Source organism: Brachyistius frenatus, unplaced genomic scaffold, assembly GCF_029030835.1.
Source record: "Brachyistius frenatus isolate BFR_SWC_R1_liver_20210118 unplaced genomic scaffold, ASM2903083v1 Contig_22, whole genome shotgun sequence".
NCBI classification, from domain to species: Eukaryota; Metazoa; Chordata; class Actinopteri; family Embiotocidae; genus Brachyistius; species Brachyistius frenatus.
Window position 1 is genome coordinate 2,346,227 of NW_027210621.1, and position 21,745 is coordinate 2,367,971.

At 45.6% G+C, this 21,745-nt stretch overlaps 1 protein-coding gene across 1 annotated transcript in view; it reads left to right on the forward strand.

Annotated features, from left to right (window-relative positions):
- The first annotated feature begins 298 nt into the window (after positions 1 to 298).
- ebf1a (EBF transcription factor 1a) overlaps positions 299 to 21,745 on the forward strand; it is a 56,672-nt gene continuing 35,225 nt past the window's right edge. The window contains 6 exon segments of the mRNA XM_069696886.1: positions 299 to 1,083; positions 1,890 to 2,046; positions 3,140 to 3,203; positions 3,985 to 4,040; positions 5,455 to 5,528; positions 7,020 to 7,088. Coding sequence (XP_069552987.1) covers positions 950 to 1,083; positions 1,890 to 2,046; positions 3,140 to 3,203; positions 3,985 to 4,040; positions 5,455 to 5,528; positions 7,020 to 7,088 — 554 coding nt within the window. The 5' untranslated portion in view covers positions 299 to 949.

Genomic DNA, 21,745 nt, shown 5'->3' on the forward strand with positions numbered 1-21,745 from the left:
TTTGATTGTCGTGAATACACTAAAATGTCTATACACATTCTCAAAAAGACACAGCACACACATTGGCACAAACCAGCGCGCACGCATATACACACTGTGCACAGCTTCTGGCTAAGTGGCTGGGGCGGGACACTGCGTGGGACGAGGCGGGGACAGCAGGCAGGCGGGCGGACAGCGTGCTGTACGGGTTGGTGGACAGCTGATTGTCCGTGTTATTAAGTGGGTTTGAGGGCGTTCCTGCTCGCTTCCTAGACCACGCCTCCCTCACCTACTCGTTCTCTCCTGTTTGGCATCCCAGAGATGGTCCAAAGTGATTCCTCAGGGAAGAAAAGAGCGCAAATCACCCGAGCAGGAGCTGACGACGAGTTGAGCCGCTTTTACCCAGGACTGCCTCTTAATTGCGCGCAATCTCCTTTTTCATTCATCTGAACAGAAGAGACGACTTTGTCAATAAAGACACGGAGCGAAGGAGGGCGAAACCCGTTTCATCTTCTTGGTTTTCTTTCTCACTGTGGACTGTTTGTTGAGAAAACTGACATTTTGCTTGTGTTTTTGTCAGCTGCACCTTGATCCGGGGGACTGTCGCCAACTCAGTGCAGCCTCTCTCATCCTGCGCTTCCCCTTTCATCGCTCTCACGTTGTTCATCTTCATAGCTGCTGCTTCCCCCTGTTTTTCTTCTGGAGTCGCTGACATGAGATGCTGCTAACCCTGGATGCTGACAGCTCCCCTTTTCCTTCCACATGTCGCATCTTTTGTTTACTTTGAGAAACACGCGCGCAACTAAACGCCAAGTGAAATAGACCACGCCACTTTGCTCCTCTGACAGCGCGATCAAACAGACGCAAGAGGAGGGGAGGCAGGGAAATAAGGAGGGAGCCAAGGAGAGGAGGATAGAGAGAGAGGGGAGAGAGTGAGAGAGAGATAGAGACAGTGTGAAGGTGCGTTTTGATGTTTGGCATCCACGAGAGCATCCAGAGGAGTGGGAGTAGTATGAAAGAAGAGCCCATGGTGGCCGGGATGAACGCGGTTCGGACATGGATGCAGGGCGCCGGAGTGCTGGACGCCAACACAGCCGCCCAGAGGTGAGCCCGAGGCGGCCTTGGCGCTGCGCTGACTCCGGGGCGTGGAGAGCGGGGAGAAAGCCCATTAAGATCTGCGGTGTTAAAGACGGAGCGGCTGCATCACTTGGGGCAGCGTGCGTCCCCAGAGGACGTAGTTGTGGGATAACCACTGTTCCCGATGGCATTTTAAGTTTTTAGCTCAAAGTCTGAATTGATCAAATACTTAAAATGTGTTGAACAGATTTGTGGCACACTTAGCACAGCCAGCCCAAAGCACTTTAGGACATCCAGGGTTTAAATGTTGGCTCAGAATAAGTTTGGTTACTTCCGTGGTTGTTTGTGTTTTTGTTGTGGTAAAGCAGAGCAGGTTACTTTTCAAAGTCTGCATGAATTTTTCATGCTTGAATTTAACGGGTTTTGTTACAAAATAAAATGCAATTCTTAGTTTTAATCATGTAGGACAAGTTTAAAATACAAATAATCACGCTATTACATATATTGCAGGCCTACAATCATGAGAGCAGCTGACCTGTTCAAATTATGACTAATATGAAATAATATATATCTATTTTTGTTTCATCAGCTTAATATTTAATCGTATTTGTTCAATTATTGTTAAGTGAAATATAAAGTGAGTGTGTGCAGTTTTTTTTTTTTTTTTTAAATAAAATTGCATGAAGTTAATTTCAGAATGGGCACTGAATGAAACTTAAACGATTTTGGCTTTGAATTTATTGGCAGATTTCTTTAATGCTGCACTTTTATTGACTGAATTTCTTTTAACTGCCGTCGTTGTGGGTGCTGCTGGTTTGTGCTTGTGTCCGCAGCGGAGTGGGTCTCGCTCGGGCACACTTCGAGAAACAGCCGCCCTCCAACCTCCGCAAGTCCAACTTCTTCCACTTCGTCCTGGCGTTATACGACCGACAGGGTCAGCCGGTGGAAATAGAGAGAACCACCTACATTGACTTTGTAGAGAAGGAAAAGGTGAGTTCGGAAATTTCACAAAATCTCTCCAGGCCTATTTGTATTTTTATCCTTTGACCGTTTATAATAACATGTTTAAAATAAGCACATAGTGTGTAAATTTGAGCGGAGCGTGGACTGATGCCTGACACAGTATAGTGATCTGTTATAAGTCAAAGTGATAAATTACCAGACGTGTGTTAACAAAGTGGCCAGACGCACACAGCAGGGATCATTGGTCCTGAAGGCTTCCCTGATGTGATTTTTAAATGTGGTTTCCTGAAAGACTTCCAGACCTCTGATCACTATAAATATTATTATCATTATTGTTATTATTATTTTCTTTGTAATTGCAAAATATTCGCAACGACATGTAGATCAATTTATCATAAGTGGCCACTTGTATATTCAGTTTTCCGCTGCTGATATTGACTCATATTTTTCCTGACAGTTCAACACAACTCATTCCTGCAGGTGTTGTCTGTCAAGATATTTTATTTATTTAACAAACATCAAAAACGTCGATCAAGTATAATATTGACGTGTTTGCAAGAGGCGGTAAAAGTGAATGTTTACTTATAAATATTTGTTTTATTCATCAGCATTTAGCATCCGCTTGTCCATTATTTATTAGACCCAAATGCCCTTCTGCTGCTGGTCAGTGATATATTTTTATATTGCGCTGTGATTTATTGGAGAGGGACATTTAAATTAAATGTGATGTCATTTTAATATTTAAATTAGTTAAATATACAGCAACAGTTAAACAGATTGTTTTTCCATAAATACAGTAAACAGAACTACAATATTACAAAAACAATTTTGTAAATATTTTTTTCCCATGAAATCATCAAGGAATTGAGTTAACTCTAGCCTATATTTTGTTGAATAGTTAAATATGTTTGTACGTTTTTAAAAGTTCCAACCAGATATTTTTGCTTCTTTGGGCTGTGTGGATGATTGAAATAAAGTGAAGTGATTTGAATTTGATCTCAGTCTGATAGACGTAACGTGTTCGTAATCTAAAAATATCAAGTTGTGGACCCGCAGTAAAAGTCCCAGGAGGAGATGGTTCGCTGGCTCTGAGCGGGTCTGTTTGGTTTAATTTTCATAGGAAACGACGGGGGAAAAGACCAACAATGGGATCCATTATAGACTACAGCTCCTCTACAGTAACGGTGAGTTTGGTTTCCATAATTGTTATGGGGCAATAACAAAAGCAGTGAGTGAATGATACGCCAAAGCAAAGTGAGGAAACTCCGGAAAGAAACGTTTTTGGAGGATATATATTTACAGTTGACCTTTATTTGAATGTTTTTTGTTTTTTGTGTTTTGTACTATTTATTTATTTATTTAAATGCTTACTGTGAAAGATCAGCCCTTTATCTTTTTGGTAAAGTGCTTTATATATTACTCATACTTTAAAAACCTAAAACTTAAAAACGTATTGTTGTTTTTATTTAATTGTGTTGTTGTTGTCGTACTTATTTCTTCCTCCAGTAAATATACTATCTTCCTCATCGGCCTACTTTGGGAGGAGTAATAAACAAGTCTGAGCAGCAAACTAAAATGTTTTCCTTTTTAGCGATAATGTTTTTCTAGTATTGGTGCCTCGATTGAATAATTAAGTTATATTGATTATAATTGAGGAAAAACGCGTGTTTCTTCCTACTGTGCTTATTTTCACCAGTAACTTGATAGTAAATGTTTGTAGAGATCAAATGAAAAAGGTAGAGAGTAAATTCAAATTTCAAGTCCCAGCCAAACTGACAAGCAGGCAGGAAATACTGAAAGTCATTAATAAGAGTTTGGACTTGCAGTTTCCATGAAGCACCTCACAGGGGAAATCAGAATGAATAAAACTTGTGATCTGAAAGCTCCCCCAAAGCTTTCCCTCAGATGTGATGTGAAACTATGAAACCTGCAAATTACATTCAACATCTCTGTGTCTCTCTGCAGGGATCAGGACAGAGCAGGATCTGTATGTTCGTCTCATTGACTCTATGACTAAACAGGTAAGAGTTTCTGCATTAAACTAAAGACTAGAAAAATGAACTCTGCATCAGTGGTGTTGGTCTGAATCTTGCCCCCACCTCCACCCAGCTCCCCCAGCCCCCTCCTCCTCATCATCCTCCTCTCCCCACCCCGGCCCTGCTGCATGCCTGTGTCTGAGACCCTCAACTTCAGCACAGCACAGCCGGCTTGATAAACGACCTGTCTTACCTGTGGAATACATTTACAGAGGCCCAGAAAAGTAGAGGACATGTGTCCTCATACGTTGCCTCCACACAGCAGCCTGTAAGTGGGAATGGTGTGTGTGTGTGTGTGTGTGTGTGTGTGTGTGTGTGTGTGTGTGTGTGTGTGTGTGTGTGTGTGTGTGTGTGTGTGTGTGTGTGTGTGTGTGTGTGTGTGTGTGTGTGTGTGTGTGTGTTTTATCAGGCTGTGTGTATGTGTGTGTGTGACTGTGTGAATTTCTCAGTGAGGTGCAGGAGCGGTTGTGTGTTAGTGTTTGAGAAAGACAGTGATGCATGCCAGCTCACTCTTTGAGGACCTTGACCCTCATTTCCTCAATGTGAAACAGAACAAACTATCCCAGAGTGTGTTATGGCCAATTCAATCACACAAAGAAATACAGAGCAGCACATGTGGGCTGGCGCACACTGAGGGAATTCTCCATTCCGATGAATTAGACAACGAAGAAAGTAAGCCTCTTCAACGCTGTTTTGATATCAGGTCTTTTGTTTTGCCAATTCTGCCTCTAGTGCCATTAGGCTTGAAGAGAGTTTGCCTTAGAATGAAAAGAGTAGGAGGAGATGTTGTTTGTGTGAGAGCGTTTGTGTTTGCATGTTTATCGGCGTGTGTGTGTGTGTGTGTGTGTGTGTGTGTGTGTGTGTGTGTGTGTGTGTGTGTGTGTGTGTGTGTGTGTGTGTGTGTGTGTGTGTGTGTGTGTGCTGGGTGATCACAGCCCTGGAGAGCATGTTGAGTGGGGTTGGAGGGGTAACCAGACTAGATTTTTGGACGCCGTGCTGCATGGACCAGATGGTGCACTATACTCCAGTCTGGCAGTCCAACTGCTCACTGTAAACCGCACATAAACATACGTGCATGCACAAACACATATGCACATGCAGTAGAACGCACACGCACACGCATCCACAAACAATTTCCCTCTTACTGTCGCTGTCAGAACAGAGCGTTCCTGTTCAGGAGGACTGGATTCCCACGATACACACATTTGCCAGATAGACAAACACTACTCCCAGAGATGAAAGACACACATATTTCTGTATTTTATTTGCCCCTGCATTGTGGTTGATTTTTTTTTTTTTTTTTCCCCCCACAAAGGTCTAATAAAAATATAAATCTATCATTTTTAATTATCTGTGATTGTCCCCCCACCCCCTTTTTTTTTTTCCTTTTTTTTTTCAGGCAATTATCTATGAGGGCCAAGATAAAAATCCAGAGATGTGTCGGGTCCTGTTGACCCACGAGATCATGTGCAGGTAAGACAAACCACACCGAGCTTTTCTTACCTGACCAATGTTTTACTTCGATCAAGACGAGTCTGTCTCTCAGGTGTTTCTGTTGGTGTACAGAAGGGGCAAAGACACGAGGAGCACTGCTAAATTACAATAGAAATCTTATCATTTTCCTCAAAGTGGGTTGGGGAGATGGGCTCTGGCCTATTTCTGTTGTGTGTGTATGTCTCTGTGTATATGTGTGTGTGTGTGTGTGTGCATCCCTCTCATGTTCAGCTAATTAGGACAAGGAAAAGCTCATTACTCAAACCCATCCTCCTCAGCCTGTGTAATACATGCAGTTTGCTGTGTCCTGACAGTGAGCTATGTGCAGAGGGTGGCAGACTCGAATTACACATAAAATACAGACGCGCACACACACACACACTCTCACTCAAAAGTAGAAAGTAGGCAAAACTCTCACAAGCCCATTCCATGCATTTACAATCAATAAAAGCATCGCGCAGCGTGTGATTGTCTCTCGCAAGCCAGTCATCTAGAAGCATATGTGGAGTTGCATGTAGAAAAATGGCTAGTGGGAAAGCATAGCCACTTCCTGGTTATCACACAAAGCAATTTAGACCACTTGTTTTCATATACTGCAGGAAACGGTCGAGATCAGAAATCTGATCTGGCTCTCCAAGCCTCTCCTCCTGTGGGACTAGAGAAAGTAGGGGGAGGGTCAATTTCTCTCCCCCCTTTCTCTCACTGGCTTCGGTGTCTTCCTCCATCTCCTCCCACACACATGTACAGTAGATGCACACATGGAGTCAGACTCAGGTACACAGACATGCAAACAGCCAGACGAGCAGACAAGAGAGGAAAAGGTAGACGACGTGATACTTTTTGGGGGGGAGAGGAGGGGGGGTTGACGGCACACAACACACTGTTACATTGTGCTGCAGTCAAATGATTCAGAAACGACTCGTCACATCAGTATGCAACCCCCTTCTACCCAGCATGCACTACTCCCCAGGTCCAGTGGGACCACTCTGTGACCCACTTCTGAGAGAGAGAAAGAGCGAGAGAGAGAGAGAGAGGCGGGATAGAGGGAGGGGACGAGCACAGAGGAAAAATAGAGAACATAAGATGTCTGGTTGTGTGATGTCTGACAGAAATGGAGCTAACCTGAGCCCTGGAGGCTAATTCAAGTTTGTATCGAGCCCCATTCAAGCTCACAGCTTTTGCTCGGCTCCTCTAAACTTTGCCTAAAAATCGCCCCGGCTGATCTCCCCGCCTGTAGTGCGAGAACCCTGGTCTTACCTCGACAAGCCAAACAGAAATCCTTCTCATGCTTCTTCTTGAACTCCACAAAAGTCTCACGCCCTTTTATTCCTATTTCTCTTTCCTGTGTGCTCATCTGACTTCCTCTCCCTGTCTAAGCTGTGCCTTATCTTGCTCCCTTCGTCGTTCACATCTTGGTGACTAACTCCCCTTTTGTCTCTGCCTCCCCTTGTTCTCTCGCCCCCTCTTCAGTCGATGCTGTGATAAGAAGAGTTGTGGCAACAGGAACGAGACCCCATCAGACCCTGTCATCATCGACAGGTAAGAAAACTTTGCCCTTCAACCTCGGCCGACGGGATGCTGCGCTGTCACTGCAAACACATCACATATGACTGGGTGTGAAGAAGAACTGTGTGCCATATGCACAGGCAGCAAATGTTGCAGAATCATATAATAGATATAAGTATCATGACAGAACTTCATTTAAATTTCGAGCGTAGTAAGCCGATGTGATTTGGCTAAGAAAATGTAACCAGCAGGCCTAATAAAGCAGGCCACAGGTGGTTGTTTCAGCGACCACAATTGTCTATGTAAGCAAAATGTGTGAAACGGCAGTAAATTATATTCCAAAGGGATGTGTGTGAAGTGGAGGAGCAGTCGCAGAGCAGTCGCAGAGCAGTCGGGCCTCCGCTTCAAGTGTGGTCAAACAGTGTTTGTGTGGTTGTGCTGATGACTTAGCTGATGAGCAGTTTGGGTTACAGCTGCCGTCTGGTGTGTTTCTGTGTATAAATCTCACTCTCGGGCGGGTGTGGTACTGAAGGTTGTTAGCTGCTTTTGACACTCACACACACAGACACACACACACACACACACACACACACGCACGCACGCACACACACACACACGCTCGCACGCACGCACGCACGCTTTTTTTTTTAGTGTGTGCCTTTCTCCTGCTGTCATAAACTACCTCAGACCGATGCAGCAGCCTGTGTGATTTACAGTCAGAAAAGAAAAGCGCTGCAGATTGAGTGTCCGGCCTCTGCTGTATGCATGTGTTTGGCACACGGGTGGACAAACAGCGTGAGCAAGAGTATTTGTTTACAAGTGAGCAGTTCTTCAAGCATGCAGATTTAAAACTTATCTGATCACAACTGAAGGAGAGAACATAAACACTGCAGTGATTTCCCATGAAAGAGTCACAGTATGACATTTTGTTGGCCATATTTTGTGATCTATAACATGTCCAACCAACGTCATTATCAGGTGAAACGAAGAACTTCGTAGGCTATTTCATGTCTGATTTGAATTTGTCACATTTGAGTGTATCTGTGTGAGTGTTAATGAGGCAGTGACCTGTGCTATCTGATGAACACAGCTGTCCTGTTCTCACTGCTGCTCTGTCAAAAGCTACTCTTTACCTGTGTATGTGTGTGTGTGTGTGTGTGTGTGTGTGTGTGTGTGTGTGTGTGTGTGTGTGTGTGTGTGTGTGTGTGTGTGTGTGTGTGTGTGTGTGTGTGTGTGTGTGTGTGTGTGTGTGTGCGCGTGCGTTTGTGCGTGTGTGTGCGTGTGTGTATCTATGTGTGCGCAAGTTTGTGTGTGCGTGTGCCACCCTCGTTCCGCTCCAGTGAAGCGGAAGGCCTCACCTCAGTGCTCCCTGAGACAGCTGCACCCCACCACGTGGCCTCAGACAACAACGCCTGCCCATCACTCTGTGCCATATTTCAGATTTCTGTTTTCCTGTGTGCATACTTGTTGAATTTCTCATCTGTGCACTCTGTCGCTCCGTCTTTCTGGGCGCCACGCTGCCTCACCACGGTTAAACTTTCCCTTCAGTTTGCCACACTTTGAGCACAGCCACCTCGGCGAAGCAGGCTCTTCTCCTGTGAACAGCTTTCCCACACTGAGCATGTGTTGTGGTCGCTCGCTGGCGGTATTCCCCCGGCGCCCAATGGCTCAGGTGCGAGGGCAGCATTAACGAACAACAAATTAGAACAGGGGGAGGGAAAACAACAACAATATCTGTGTTTTCCTCTCCAGTGAGCACTCTTTCTGGACAGGAAAATAGGTCAGGTGAGAGCAGAGCAGTTGGGGAGGGGGTGGCAGCTAGTTTTAAAGGGGAGACTGAAGGGGAATAAGGAGAGGAGGGTTTATATATTTGCTCATTTAGTACCAATATATTCTTGGCAATTGCAATAATCAGGGAATCATAAACAAACAAACAACTGTGAGGCTGAAACTGACTCAATTACCGTGAGTTCCCCTCCTTCAAATTCATAAAGAAATACCATCAGCAGCCCCTCTCCACCCTTGAAGTTATTTAGTTCGTTAAATAAGGGCTCGTTAGCCCTCTGCTGTTTCGCAGAGATGATTAGATTTTACAGCCCTAATTAGCTGGGCTAGCTCTAACTCTTCTGGAAGAGTAATGGGTCTGATTGCCTAATTAGCTCTCTCTCTCGTTAATATGGGAGAAACAGGCCACTGCAGCAAAACCGCAGGAATGAGGAAAAATAAAGTCTGCTAATGAGAAACTTATTTGATTGTTAGGAGAACAAATCTGGTACAGTGTGGATCGGCAGCGCTCTGGGTACTGTACTCGCTCACCGGGAGAATCTCTCTCACCCCTTTTCTTTATCTCGCCTCCTGTTGAAAGGAGAATGCATTTGGTTTTAAAGCGTCTACATGGAGCAATATGATTCAGATTTTAATTATGAAGCATATTTGTTTAGGCTATGATAACAAACACCACTAACATCTCTTAGGATTTCACTGAAGTGGAAAGAAATATTCAACACAATATGTGCTGCTGTATGGCGTCTATGTCTTCTCTGCCATCTGATCAACATGACAACCCATGGCATGTTTTATGATTAAACCTCAGAGGTGCTGCGTTCTTGGGAATTCCGGTGGACCTCGGCATGACATGTTGTGTCAGTGCTTGACACCGGGCAGGGGAAGCAGCTGAAAGGTGAGCCGCTCCCGTGCGTCTCTTCCCCAGGGAAACACGTGTGGTCCACTTTAGCCTCTTACAGAGACAGGATAATATGAGGGGAGCCCTTAACCCCCCAACCTCCACTTCCACTTCTCTCCATCACTCGTGCTTAGTGTGGGGTTAATCATATGCAGCCACTGCATATGATCAGTCTATCATGTGCCTGGATGGGCCTCAAATCACAAACAGATTTGCCTCCCTCCCACCCGCACACACCTTTGCCATCTCTCTGCATAGCTTATCTTAAATGTGTCTCCCAGCACAACTATTTTTGTTAATTTACTCGGTACATCGATATAACTGTGCACAAATCTGTCAACCTCACTCGCTTTGAGGGTATGACTGTCCCTCCAGCGCCATGTGTCCTCTCCTGCTTTCTACCACCTGTGTCCCGTGGCCTTTTCCTGCTCGTCCAGCTCCCACAGGCCTGCTGCAGGGCGTCCCGCAGGCAGGGAGAGCCTCTCTCGAGGGGGGATAGAAACACTCTGTGACCAGAGATAAGAATCCACCGGTTAGCCCGGCATGATCCCCCTCTCCACTCACAGTGCCAGGAGGGGCGAAGGGGTGTCAAGTTTACATGCACAGACAATGTTATTTCAGGTTTATTGCTGGTTTTGAGTGTGTGCCTGTGTGTGTTTGCGTTTGCACACACTCCTGCAGCCCGCTGTTGATGTGCCCCATTTCCTTGCATGCGTGTCGGTGCTTGTGTATCCGCATCGATGTTGGTCATTTCCCCAGGAGTGAGTGTGTGTGTGTTGATAGAGGCCATTTCCTGACGAGTGTATGTGTGTGTCTTGAGCAAAGAATGTCGGGCAGGAAGTGCTCCTCCCGGGGAGGATGATGTCATGGCCGACGGTTTCCTGTTCTCTGAGCGAGTGGAATGGACTGGATCTCAGCTTCACGGTGGGTAGTTAGCACTTGTGGACCAGGTTTTGGTTCGGCTGCCTCAGGTCTACACCTGGTTTAGATCACCTCACATCTGGAAGAAAGAAAAACTTTGAGGCTACATTTTCATATTTAATGTATTGCTAGCTTGTCACTGTCCCTCTCCAGTGGGGAACCCCCTCATTGTTTTGGTTGTTATGTTTGGATGCACTTCCTGGGGTGAGAGGTCATGTGTTGCCTTGGCTGGGCTAACGTGCACTAGTGAATAATGTATGTCATTGACTTTATGTCAGCCCTGCCAGCCCCCAAAGCAGAGCCCACCCATGTTTAATTCATCCATCTCATTTGTGTGTGTGTGTGTGTGTGTGTGTGCCTGAGAATGTGTGTGTGCGTGTGTCATTTAGAGGCCCAGTCTGCACCTGTCCAGCCATTAGCCCCCTTCTCATTTGCATTTGATGCTAATGTGGTTTACTGGCAGCGCCTTCCGTCCCCTTAGCTTAGTTTCATTTTCATATCCATGACTGTGTTCGTGAGAAGGAGAAGCACACTTATAGTACAGCTACCCTACATCCTTCTGATTGTATCTGCTGACACCTGAATATACAGGTCTTCATTGTTTGCTTTTCCACATGTTGGGTCTGTTTTATTTCATGCAGAATAATGGTTCTTTTTTCCCCCTTTATTCCCATTCTTTTTTTTTTTTTTTTTTTTTCTCAGTTGTTTTTCTGTTGTGTCTCTGACCACCTATCGGTAGCTTGACATTTCCCTCCAAGACAAAGGGAAGCTAGAAACAGAGTCATGAGACCCTGGGGGTGACACTGCTTTGCTTGGTGGAATACAGTATCTTTGCTCCTTTTTTTTTTTTTTTTTTATAAACTTGTATGATCTTCCTTTGGCTTGATTTGGTGCTTTTCTGTTTGGGGGGAGGAGGTGCACATCACACGCACAGCCCCCCTCTTTAGAAGATCTTTTTTTGTGTGTTTGTGGTTGTTCTTGTTGTTGATGCGCTGCCTCTTTTTTGTGCAGTCTTAGGGGGAACAGCTGCATCAGATGTTATGGGAGGCTTTGAAAAGGACTGGCCCTGAGCTGGTTGTGGTGTTTGTGCAGGGCTCAGGGGCAAAGAGGCAGAGTTGCTGGCTCATCGATATGCAGGCAGAACTCCCCTCCCTCAGGTGCTAGCTGCCTCACAAATCTGCCACACACACGCAAGCACCAACTCATAGACATACATGCAGCTCTCACCCTCAGATAAACTCATACAGAAATACATATGCAGACACACACACGCACACCCGGTTCGAAGAATCCATAGGTGTGCAAAAATATAGCACGTCGCGCGCAAACACACACACACACACACACACACACACACACACACACACACACACACACACACACACACACACACACACACACACACACACACACACACACACACACACACACACACACACACGCACACAGATTCACATTGACCTGCAGCTTTCTGCATCTGTTTGGTTGTGTTCTTTTTTCCCTGCGGTGGTTCCCCCCCCATGCAATGGAGGAAAGCGCGTCCCCGGGGACGGACGGCTGCGTTGATTGACAGCAGGGAGTTTGGAGGTCGAGGAGCCTCTAAAACAGCGCTGCCTCTTTCTCTCTCATCCAGACCTTCAGCCCTTCTCACCCCCATCGACTGGATTGCTTTCATTAGCCGACACCTCACAAAAAATGAACACATCATTTGTTCACATGGGTTCATTTTGGGTTTGTCAATATGAAACATCAAATTAACACAAGAAAAAAAAAATGGAAATATTTAGTTTTTTTTTTTATTAATGCTGAAGTTTGTGTGTATTTCATTGTTGAATTCTTTCCCCAATAAACTAAACAGAGCTGCTATCACACTTTATAGGTAGTTAAGCTAATGCTCCCCAGCTGAATGCAGGTAACAGCCAGTTTATTAGGACTTATAAAACATAATTTACAAATGCCATAACAGTGAAAAGTTCTGGGCCTCGTGACATGCAGTTTTTTGGCTGCAGCTACTGTAAATAGCACTGTTGTAGCTCTATTTTCTCTGCAAACTGCTTTGTCATTACTGCTTGACATTCCCTGCTTGACCTGGCTGCTCTCCTTGGTCGTTCCCTCTGCCTTTGTGTCAGTGTTTGTTCTGTCCCAGAATGAAGGGGTTTGGCTGGCCGCAGCTGACCCAAATGAGTAGCGTCCTACTTTTCTGAGAGCTATTTAAGACATTTTTTGGTGTTGGAAATTGCAGGTTAGAGAGATAGAGATAGAATGGGAGTTAAATAGAATGAAGATATATTTACCATATGAAAGGTCTCATGTGTGAACGTGTGTGTGGTGCTGCAAGTGAGGGAAGAGTAACGTTTTCCAGGATTTAGCCCGTGACTCGCCCTAGAAGATGCGCTCAATTTGCTTTTCAAATGAGGCGTGAAGAGCACAAGTGTGTGCCTCTCAGTGTGATGCTATACGTTTGGACGTGCATGCCTATGTGTGTGCGTGGCAGGAGCAAAGCTTTGTTTTCTCAGTGCTGTGATGTGTGTGGACAGTCTAGCACACGGCCCACTAAGTGCTCTCTCAAAGCCAATGTGTTACATGGCTGTCTGTGTTGCTGCTCTTAATTGAATAGACACACCAGCTCCTCTCAGGGAAAGATACTCAGGCCTCCTATCATAGCAGGCTGCTCGATGACACAGCGTCATCGAGCAATATAGCTTCAAGCTGCCCTGATCTAAGCCCTCAGCGATGATTCATTGTTGACTGATTATTTCTGCTAAGTGAGAACACAGACCGTATACTGCATGCCAGCTTCATACCCCCCAGCCTGGTGTCTCACATCCTATCAGCCAGTTTCAACTGCAGCCCGTCCTCAGACATGTTACCTCAGCGCTGTAGCCCATGATGTAAGTCCAGGTGTCCAGGATGAGTGTTTGTGACCCGCTGTGCCCGAGCAAGATGTATAGTCTGTTGATTGTTTTCCATCAATCTGTCCAGGAAGAATGGATCGCTGGCTAGGCGCTGTGAGCGGCGCTCTCAGTTTCACATGTCACAATGGAAGGAAAACCTGCACGACATGGGGGAGACAGGGAGGGAGAGATATGTATTGTGATAGCGGTGCTGAGATTCTGCATCAAAGTTATGGCATTTAAACCATATTCTGATCATTTTTAATGGGAGATTTTCCTTTTTTGTATCCAGGATGATTTTTAATTGTCTTTAAAAGATTAAAAACATACATACTCTATTTTCTTGGCATATCATTCTCTCCAAGTTCATCCTTTTCATGTCTGCTCTTATATATGAGTTTTGTGACATTGAGCTTGACTAATTTGAGCTGTAATGTTAGGAGACGAAAGGGAGAATGTCTGCCGTAATTAAACGTAAAGCAGGGACGTCAACATGCAGACAATTATGGTCAACAGCATTGTTCGATCAAAGAGATTATATATTCTTACATTCCTAATATATTCCTCTTACTTTGCATTAATCATCAACAAATGAGACCCAAGCACATGTCACCGTTCCACTTCAAAAAGCAGAGCTGGATTTAAAGGCCTTTGTTTGTTTTTATGTAACTCATGAGGGGAGACAAAGTAAGGCGTAGGCAATCGACTGAGACACTTTGTTGTTTTACACCGCCTCACCTCCTTTATGTGTGCTGCTAACGTTGTTTGTTTGTTTACCGAGTGGCTTGACCTCGCTGAGAGGAAAGTTCACTCGTTTCCTTTTCTTCTGAGTCTCCTTGTGTGTTTGTCTCCCTCTGATTTTCTCCATCCATCTGTCTCGCTTCTTCTTCTTCTCTCCCTCTCTATCTATCTGCCCCTCTGTCTATGTGTCTTTTTCTCTTTGGTCCTCCCACTCAAAACTCCAGATTTAACTCTGAAGGTTTCTTGGTTAATCACACTTGGAATCTTCCCCATGTTTGAACGCTCTTCCTCGGCAACGTACTCTTCCTCGATCTCTGCGTGCGGCGCAGGAGAGAGTCACGCTAATTATCCCAGTTATTGGCTTCTCCAACACAGGAGCTGTGATTTACATGAGGTGACATTCAGTTCAAACACACAGGCCTTTGCAACCTTTTTCTGGAAAACAATTAACAGCGGCACTTTCTCCTCTGCCTCTCTCCTCTACCTTGTCTTCTCTCTCCCTACGCCACTCCCTGCCTCTTCCTCTGGCTATTGTCTTCGCACAAACAGGGAAGATTTACTGCCAAAAAAATTAAGGGTGTGTGAGATGTGACAGGCAAAACTGTTGGAGTATTTTCTGTCGCAAGTGATGACTTGCTTGTTCATTTACAGTTATTCTTTGCGATAGTTATGCAGTGAGGAGTTTGGAGGAGCTTTTGAGCGAAACTAACAATATTTTAACTTCAGTGGTCTTTAAATTGTGTCACATTTGTACAAAAAAAGCCTGTTTATACATTTCATTTGTATTTCCTCCATTGACCCTGGAGAATTTATCATACTTTTTTAAACACACACACACACACACACACACACACACACACACACACACACACACACACACACACACACACACACACACACACACACACACACACACACACACACACACACACACACACACCTACAGACAGACATATCCCACCTACAGACAGACATATCCCACCTACAGACAGACATATAGCCCACGCCGGCACATACAAGCACAAAGACAAACTTACAAGCCTGCCGTTAATGAAGTGCATCTCTCTTCTGTCATGACGGCCATGTTAGCATGACAAGATGTTTATACATACAATCACGGCTGCGGCTCTGATGTGGGCCGGGATGAAAGAGAGATGAGAGGAGAGGAATAAGAGCCGGCAGAGACGTGACGATGAGCGTCGGGTACGGCCTGCTTTTCTCTGTTTGACAGGAGGACAGTTGTAACAGTACCCCACTGCGAGCCGAGAGTGAGGAACAGAGACACTTACAGCAGACAGACAGACAACAGAGAGAGAGATGTACCTGGAGAAAAATATTCTGAAAAGGAAAGACTTCTTTTTTTTTTTTTTTCCACAGAGGACTTCTCTGAACTCAACCACATTCTCCAAACTGGAGGAAAACAATTAGATCCACCCGCTTCCCCTTGTCCTGCAGTGTAGATTACAAATGAGCAAACTGGCATTTATCACATTACTACAAACATTTATTAAAGCCGGTTCCCCTCTAAAGCTGCAGAGATAACAGTGGGTAATTGCAGAGACTGGCTCTATTAGTTAAGTATGCCTAATGTCACTGCCTCAGAGCATTAATGGACGCCGTAGTATTATGTTCCTGCGCTCATTACCACCCCACTCCCCTTCAAACAGATACACACACACAAAATCACACACACACATTCACACACCCTCTCCCCCTCCATTGACCCTGCAGCAGGAGTCTGTGCCACTCTAATGAGAAATGGAAAACACTACTTCGCAAGCTCCAAGACACACACACACACACACACACACACACACACACACACACACACACACACACACACACACACACACACACACACACACACACACACACACACACACACACACACACACACACACACACACACACACACACTCAGCGGGAGACATTACAAGGGGACAGAGGGGTACAACACTATAATCACACACGCCCAGGGAAACAATTGTGCCGTTATCAGAGTGATCACATTATAAAAGTTTAATAAACACCAAACGGCCTAATGGTGAATTAGCCTGCATCTGCCCTGTGTTGTGCCAGGCTATAATTAGTGATTTAACAGAGACAAACAAATGTTTTTAGCCAAAGCTTTTTACAGTCAACAGATTTTTAGTCGAACATAAATTATCACGTTTGTCCAGTATTAAAAGAAAATGAAGGAGGTTGTTTTTATTTTTTTCTCTGTGATCTCGACTCCAAGACACCAAAAGTCACACAGACATTCGCACAAACACTGAACCGCAGAGGAGAGTTTTGGCTCAATCCCCAGTCTGGTTTTCTAAGTGGCACTTGAGATGTGTATGGAGAGAGGCGGATGGGTGCTTGAGATTGTTGAGGAGGAGAATGAAGGGAGGTGGGGAGGGGTGGGGCAGGAAGAGTTGGTGGTGAATGACGTGGAATAAGACAAGAGGAGGGGAGAAACACTCTTCCGTCTCTGCTGGGCAGAAGCAGTGGACTGTCTATTTTGATACGCATGTTTTTGTGTGTGTGTGTGTGTGTGTGTGTGTGTGTGTGTGTGTGTGTGTGTGTGTGTGTGTGTGTGTGTGTGTGTGTGTGTGTGTGTGTGTGTGTGTGTGTGTGTGTGTCTGTGCACGTATTTGCATGTGTGCAGATGTGGGCAGGGATGCGAAATCAATGACAATTTATAATTTACAATCACGAGGACGTATCACTTTTTACAGGGCCTCCATCTTCATTCATCAATATTACATCAGGACCCAGACGCTCAGTGTGAGGGAGCAGGAGGGTGAGAAAACGGCTGAGGAGAGAGAATATGGCTTTGGTCCAGTGTGTGTGTGTGTGTGTGTGTGTGTGTGTGTGTGTGTGTGTGTGTGTGTGTGTGTGTGTGTGTGTGTGTGTGTGTGTGTGTGTGTGTGTGTGTGTGTGTGTGTGTGTGCATGTGTGTGTGCATGTGTGTGGGGGGGGGGAGTGGCAGCAGAGTGGGTGAGTGGGTGGATGGGGGTGGATGGGGGGCGGGGGGCATTTGCTGAGGTTGTAGAAAACATTGCTTCCAGCATACACAAATGTGCAAACGCATACCCCACCTCGCATGTGTGTATGTGTGTGTCCGCATCTGTCCGACTTGCTTTTGTGTGTGCATGTCTGCGTGTGCGCGCTTCCCAGCTGAGTGACAGCTTAGTATTGATCTGTGGGAGGCCCCGGTGTCATTAGACCCAGTATGGACCAGCAGGCACACGTGGAGGTCAGGGCACGGAGTTTGTGCATGTGTGTATGTGAGATTGTGTGTGTGTGTGTGTGTGTGTTTGTGTGTGTGTGTGTGTGTGTGTGTGTGTGTGTGTGTGTGTGTGTGTGTGTGTGTGTGTGTGTGTGTGTGTGTGTGTGTGTGTGTGTGTGTGTGTGTGTGTGTAAGACTGGAGACCAAGTGTTCAGTAGTGACAGGCTCAAGCCTCTGAAAGAAAATCAATCGTGTCATAAGAGGAAGGTTTCCTCCAGCCTCCTTCTCCCTCTTTCTTCTCTCCTCCTCTTCCTCCTCTTCTCATCTTTTATTCCCTTCTTTTACTTTTTTCTTTTAGCTCTCCTCATCTGGGAGGTCATCCAAAGACCCTCTATTTATACGTTTACCATCAGCTTCTTTCTTTCTGTTTGAGCCTCTCTGTTTCTCTGCCACACACTCACCACATTGCACTCCTGGGTCAGGATGGGGGTTACATGTGTGATGTGTGGATCAATTTGAGGGGTTATCCTGGCAAAAACGCAGCCATTAGTGACAGAACTGATCCTGGATCAGCCCTCATTAACTAAAAGGGTACGGGGACTGTTTGTCCAGATAAAAGAAATGACCCCAAACCAGTGCCAATTAACTGAGAGGGCAGAGACTAGTTAAATTGACGACATGCATTATTTTGCTTAACAGAAGTTTGATTTGAAAAGAAAGTGATAAGACTTTATTTTATTGTGAATTTAAGCTGTCCTTCAGTTATTTATCATTAAGGATGAGCACACACATGCTCACTCACACACACACACACACACACACACACACACACACACACACACACACACACACACACACACACACACACACACACACACACACACACACACACACACACACACACACACACACACACACACACACACACACAGGGCAAGCATCCACCTGTTCTCCTCTCCCCTCTCTTGCCTGAGGGGACTAGTATGGTAGATAACAGTTTGAGTGGGCTTGCTGCAAAACACTAATCAGACCTAACACTGCCTAATTAGCACAGAGTCCACTGATTGGCTTACAGCAATAATTAACACAGGTGAGAATAATTAGCTCCCCATAGACCTGTTTGTGCTTGTGTGTGTGTGTGTGTGTGTGTGTGTGTGTGTGTGTGTGTGTGTGTGTGTGTGTGTGTGTGTGTGTGTGTGTGTGTGTGTGTGTGTGTGTGTGTGTGTGTGTGTGAAGGATGTTATTATGCAGTCTTGGTCCCCAGTGAGACTGAGGAGGCAGAGAGAAGAATCAAACTCATTACTGAAACCAGGCCAACCTGTGTTAGGTGCTCTGCTTTCCCACACCCAGAGAATTAGCCAAAGAGAGATCCACCTCCCATCTCTCCTCTCTCTGTCTCTTCATGCGTGTGTGTGTGCGCCTATACTTTCTTGCTTTTTCTTCTTCGCTCTCCCTCCGTCCCTTTCCCTTCAGCCCCCCGTGCTGATGACTGAAGGTGCGTTTGAGGAATCTCACCGCTAGGTGAACCTGCTAAGATAAGATGAAACACAGACACGGGGCATCTTTCTATCATATTCTGTCTCTCTGGTGGTCTGGTTCTCTCTTTCATCCCCCGCCCAGCCCTCTTGCAATCTCTCTTTAGAATAGTAAGAACAAAATGGGGGGCCGGGGGGGTGTTGGCGATTGCTGTCTTCCTCTTCCATATAAATAACTCCATCACATAGCCTCTCCCTCCATAAAATTGTATACCATACTCTCCATGAACTACTACTTAACTGCCTGGCTGTATAAAGAAGCTACTGGAACATGCTCAGCCAGCGCCTCGTGTTGCCTCTCCCAGACAGAGACAGAACGAGATAATGATAAAGATTGAGAAGGAGAGACAAAGAAAAGAAAGAGGGGAGATTGTTTTGCTGGAAGACTGGCCGTCGTTCATCAGTCTGGAAGCAGCATGGTGTCCTCCATCTCACTCTCCCTGGTTATTTTTACCAAAGTGCTGCTTCTTTGATCAAGCCAACATCACAGGGAAGAAGACGGGCACGCAGACATTGAGAGGGGGTTAATATTGGAACACAATTGACGGCTTGTCACTTTTAGCTCCGAGGCACCAACATCGCAGAGTAGTTAGTTAGGTGCCAGAGAGGGAGAAAGAGGGGGGTAACACACACACACACACACACACACACACACACACACACACACACACACACACACACACACACACACACACACACACACACACACACACACACACACACACACACACACACACACACACACACACACACACACACACACACATGCACATACACACAAACATACACACACACCTCCAAGAGCTTTATGTGTGCTAAATAAATAACAAGCACCGATGTAAATTGGTGTTTTCCTGGAGTGTGCGGCTGCTCCTGGGATGTATTTTTCATGTCAAGACATTTTAGTGGTTTAGGAGTGCAAGATGTACGGATAATGAATTTAACCCCCCCAAACTGTGCGTAAACACACACAAACACACAGTTTTGCTCCCATACATACACACAGGGAAGAGAGTCAGACTGTTTACCTGACCACAGGTGCACCACAGCGTTAATGTGAGGCACATTCAAGCTGATTCCCGCCCCCATCTCGCTTCTCTACACAGTTGTTCTCCACCCACCAGGATCCAGGGAGGTGCCAGGGGCAACATCAGCCTATAACCATGAAGTAGTCGAGACACAGTGGGAGAGGAAAGCTCATTGTTGGCTGACTGATCTCCAGTCGCTCGCTGACAAGCATCCATGTTTGCTAGATTTGTTTTTTTGTTCTGTTCGCTCGTGGTAAACACTTGCCTCTCATAACAGGCAGCTACTACCTCTGTCGCACCACGGCTGTCAACACGGCGCTCACCACCACTGTGCTCCACATCACTCCAAGCTGTACAGTGCACACACGCATACGAGATGTATGTATTAGCGAAATGGATGTACTCAAAGGCAGCTTAAATGCATATAAGAGCTGTTAAAGCAGTGTTTATGGGAGGCATTTGCATAGTATTCAAAGCACTTTCTGTTTCCTCTTTCCTTACACACACACACACACACACACACACACACACACACACACACACACACACACACACACACACACACACACACACACACACACACACACACACACACACACACACACACACACACACACACACACACACACAAACACACACACTCGTAGGCTGCACTTTTCCACCACAAATACTCTCAACATGCCTTCCTGACTAAAAAAACAAAACAAAATGAAAGAAGGTTGATTGAGGCAAAACAAGGAAGGCTGTTTTTTTCCATATTTCCTGTTTCAATAATTAATATGCATGAGTTTTATGGCCGCTTAAGATGCGATCAATTATTCATTAACAGCATGTTAATTGCATCCACAGTCGTGAATATTTAACCAAACACTAAATCAATGGGGTCGAATGAGCAGCAATATGGACATTTTATAAGCTTTGCCAAAAATTAGGTTAGGCTTTAATGAAAATGGCAGAGAACATATTGAAAAGGGACAAATGTGAAGAAAGAGCTAACTTCACAAAGCAGACGATTGGAATAAATGCAAGGTTGTTGACTCGTAATCGTATAGTCAGTGACTCTTAGCCTTTTCTTTTGCTTTGTCTCTTTTTTTTCTAATCTCCTTTTTTAAATGGAGAAGATGTAATCTCTTCATCTCTGCCCACTGTAGCCAGCCTTTTTCACTCTCAAAGACTCCAGACTCCTTTGTCCTGGATCTTTGTGTGTGTGTGTGTGTGTGTGTGTGTGTGTGTGTGTGTGTGTGTGTGTGTGTGTGTGTGTGTGTGTGTGTGTGTGTGTGTGTGTGTGTGTGTGTGTGTGTGTGTGTGTGTGTGTGTGTGTGTGTGTGTGTGTGTGTGTGTGTGTGTGCGTGTCACAGCGGTGTCTGGACAGTGACATTTCTCTGCTTGGATAACCATCGCGCCCTCTGTCCCTCTGTCCCTCCAGCCATGACGCAGGGTAATGTCACCTGTCAGTCTCAAACTCCTACTTACAACCGCTATCCCCTTCGAGTCCCCCCCGCCCCTCCCACCTCCACCCGACCCCCACACAAAACACCACCACCGCCACCCACACCAGTCCGCCACCATCTCGCCATGACCCTAAACTGCTCCTCCCCTGGACCTCACCTGGGAGACAAAGCCCTCACCATCTTCCCCGTTCCTGCTCCTTTTGTCCTCCTCACCACTACCTTA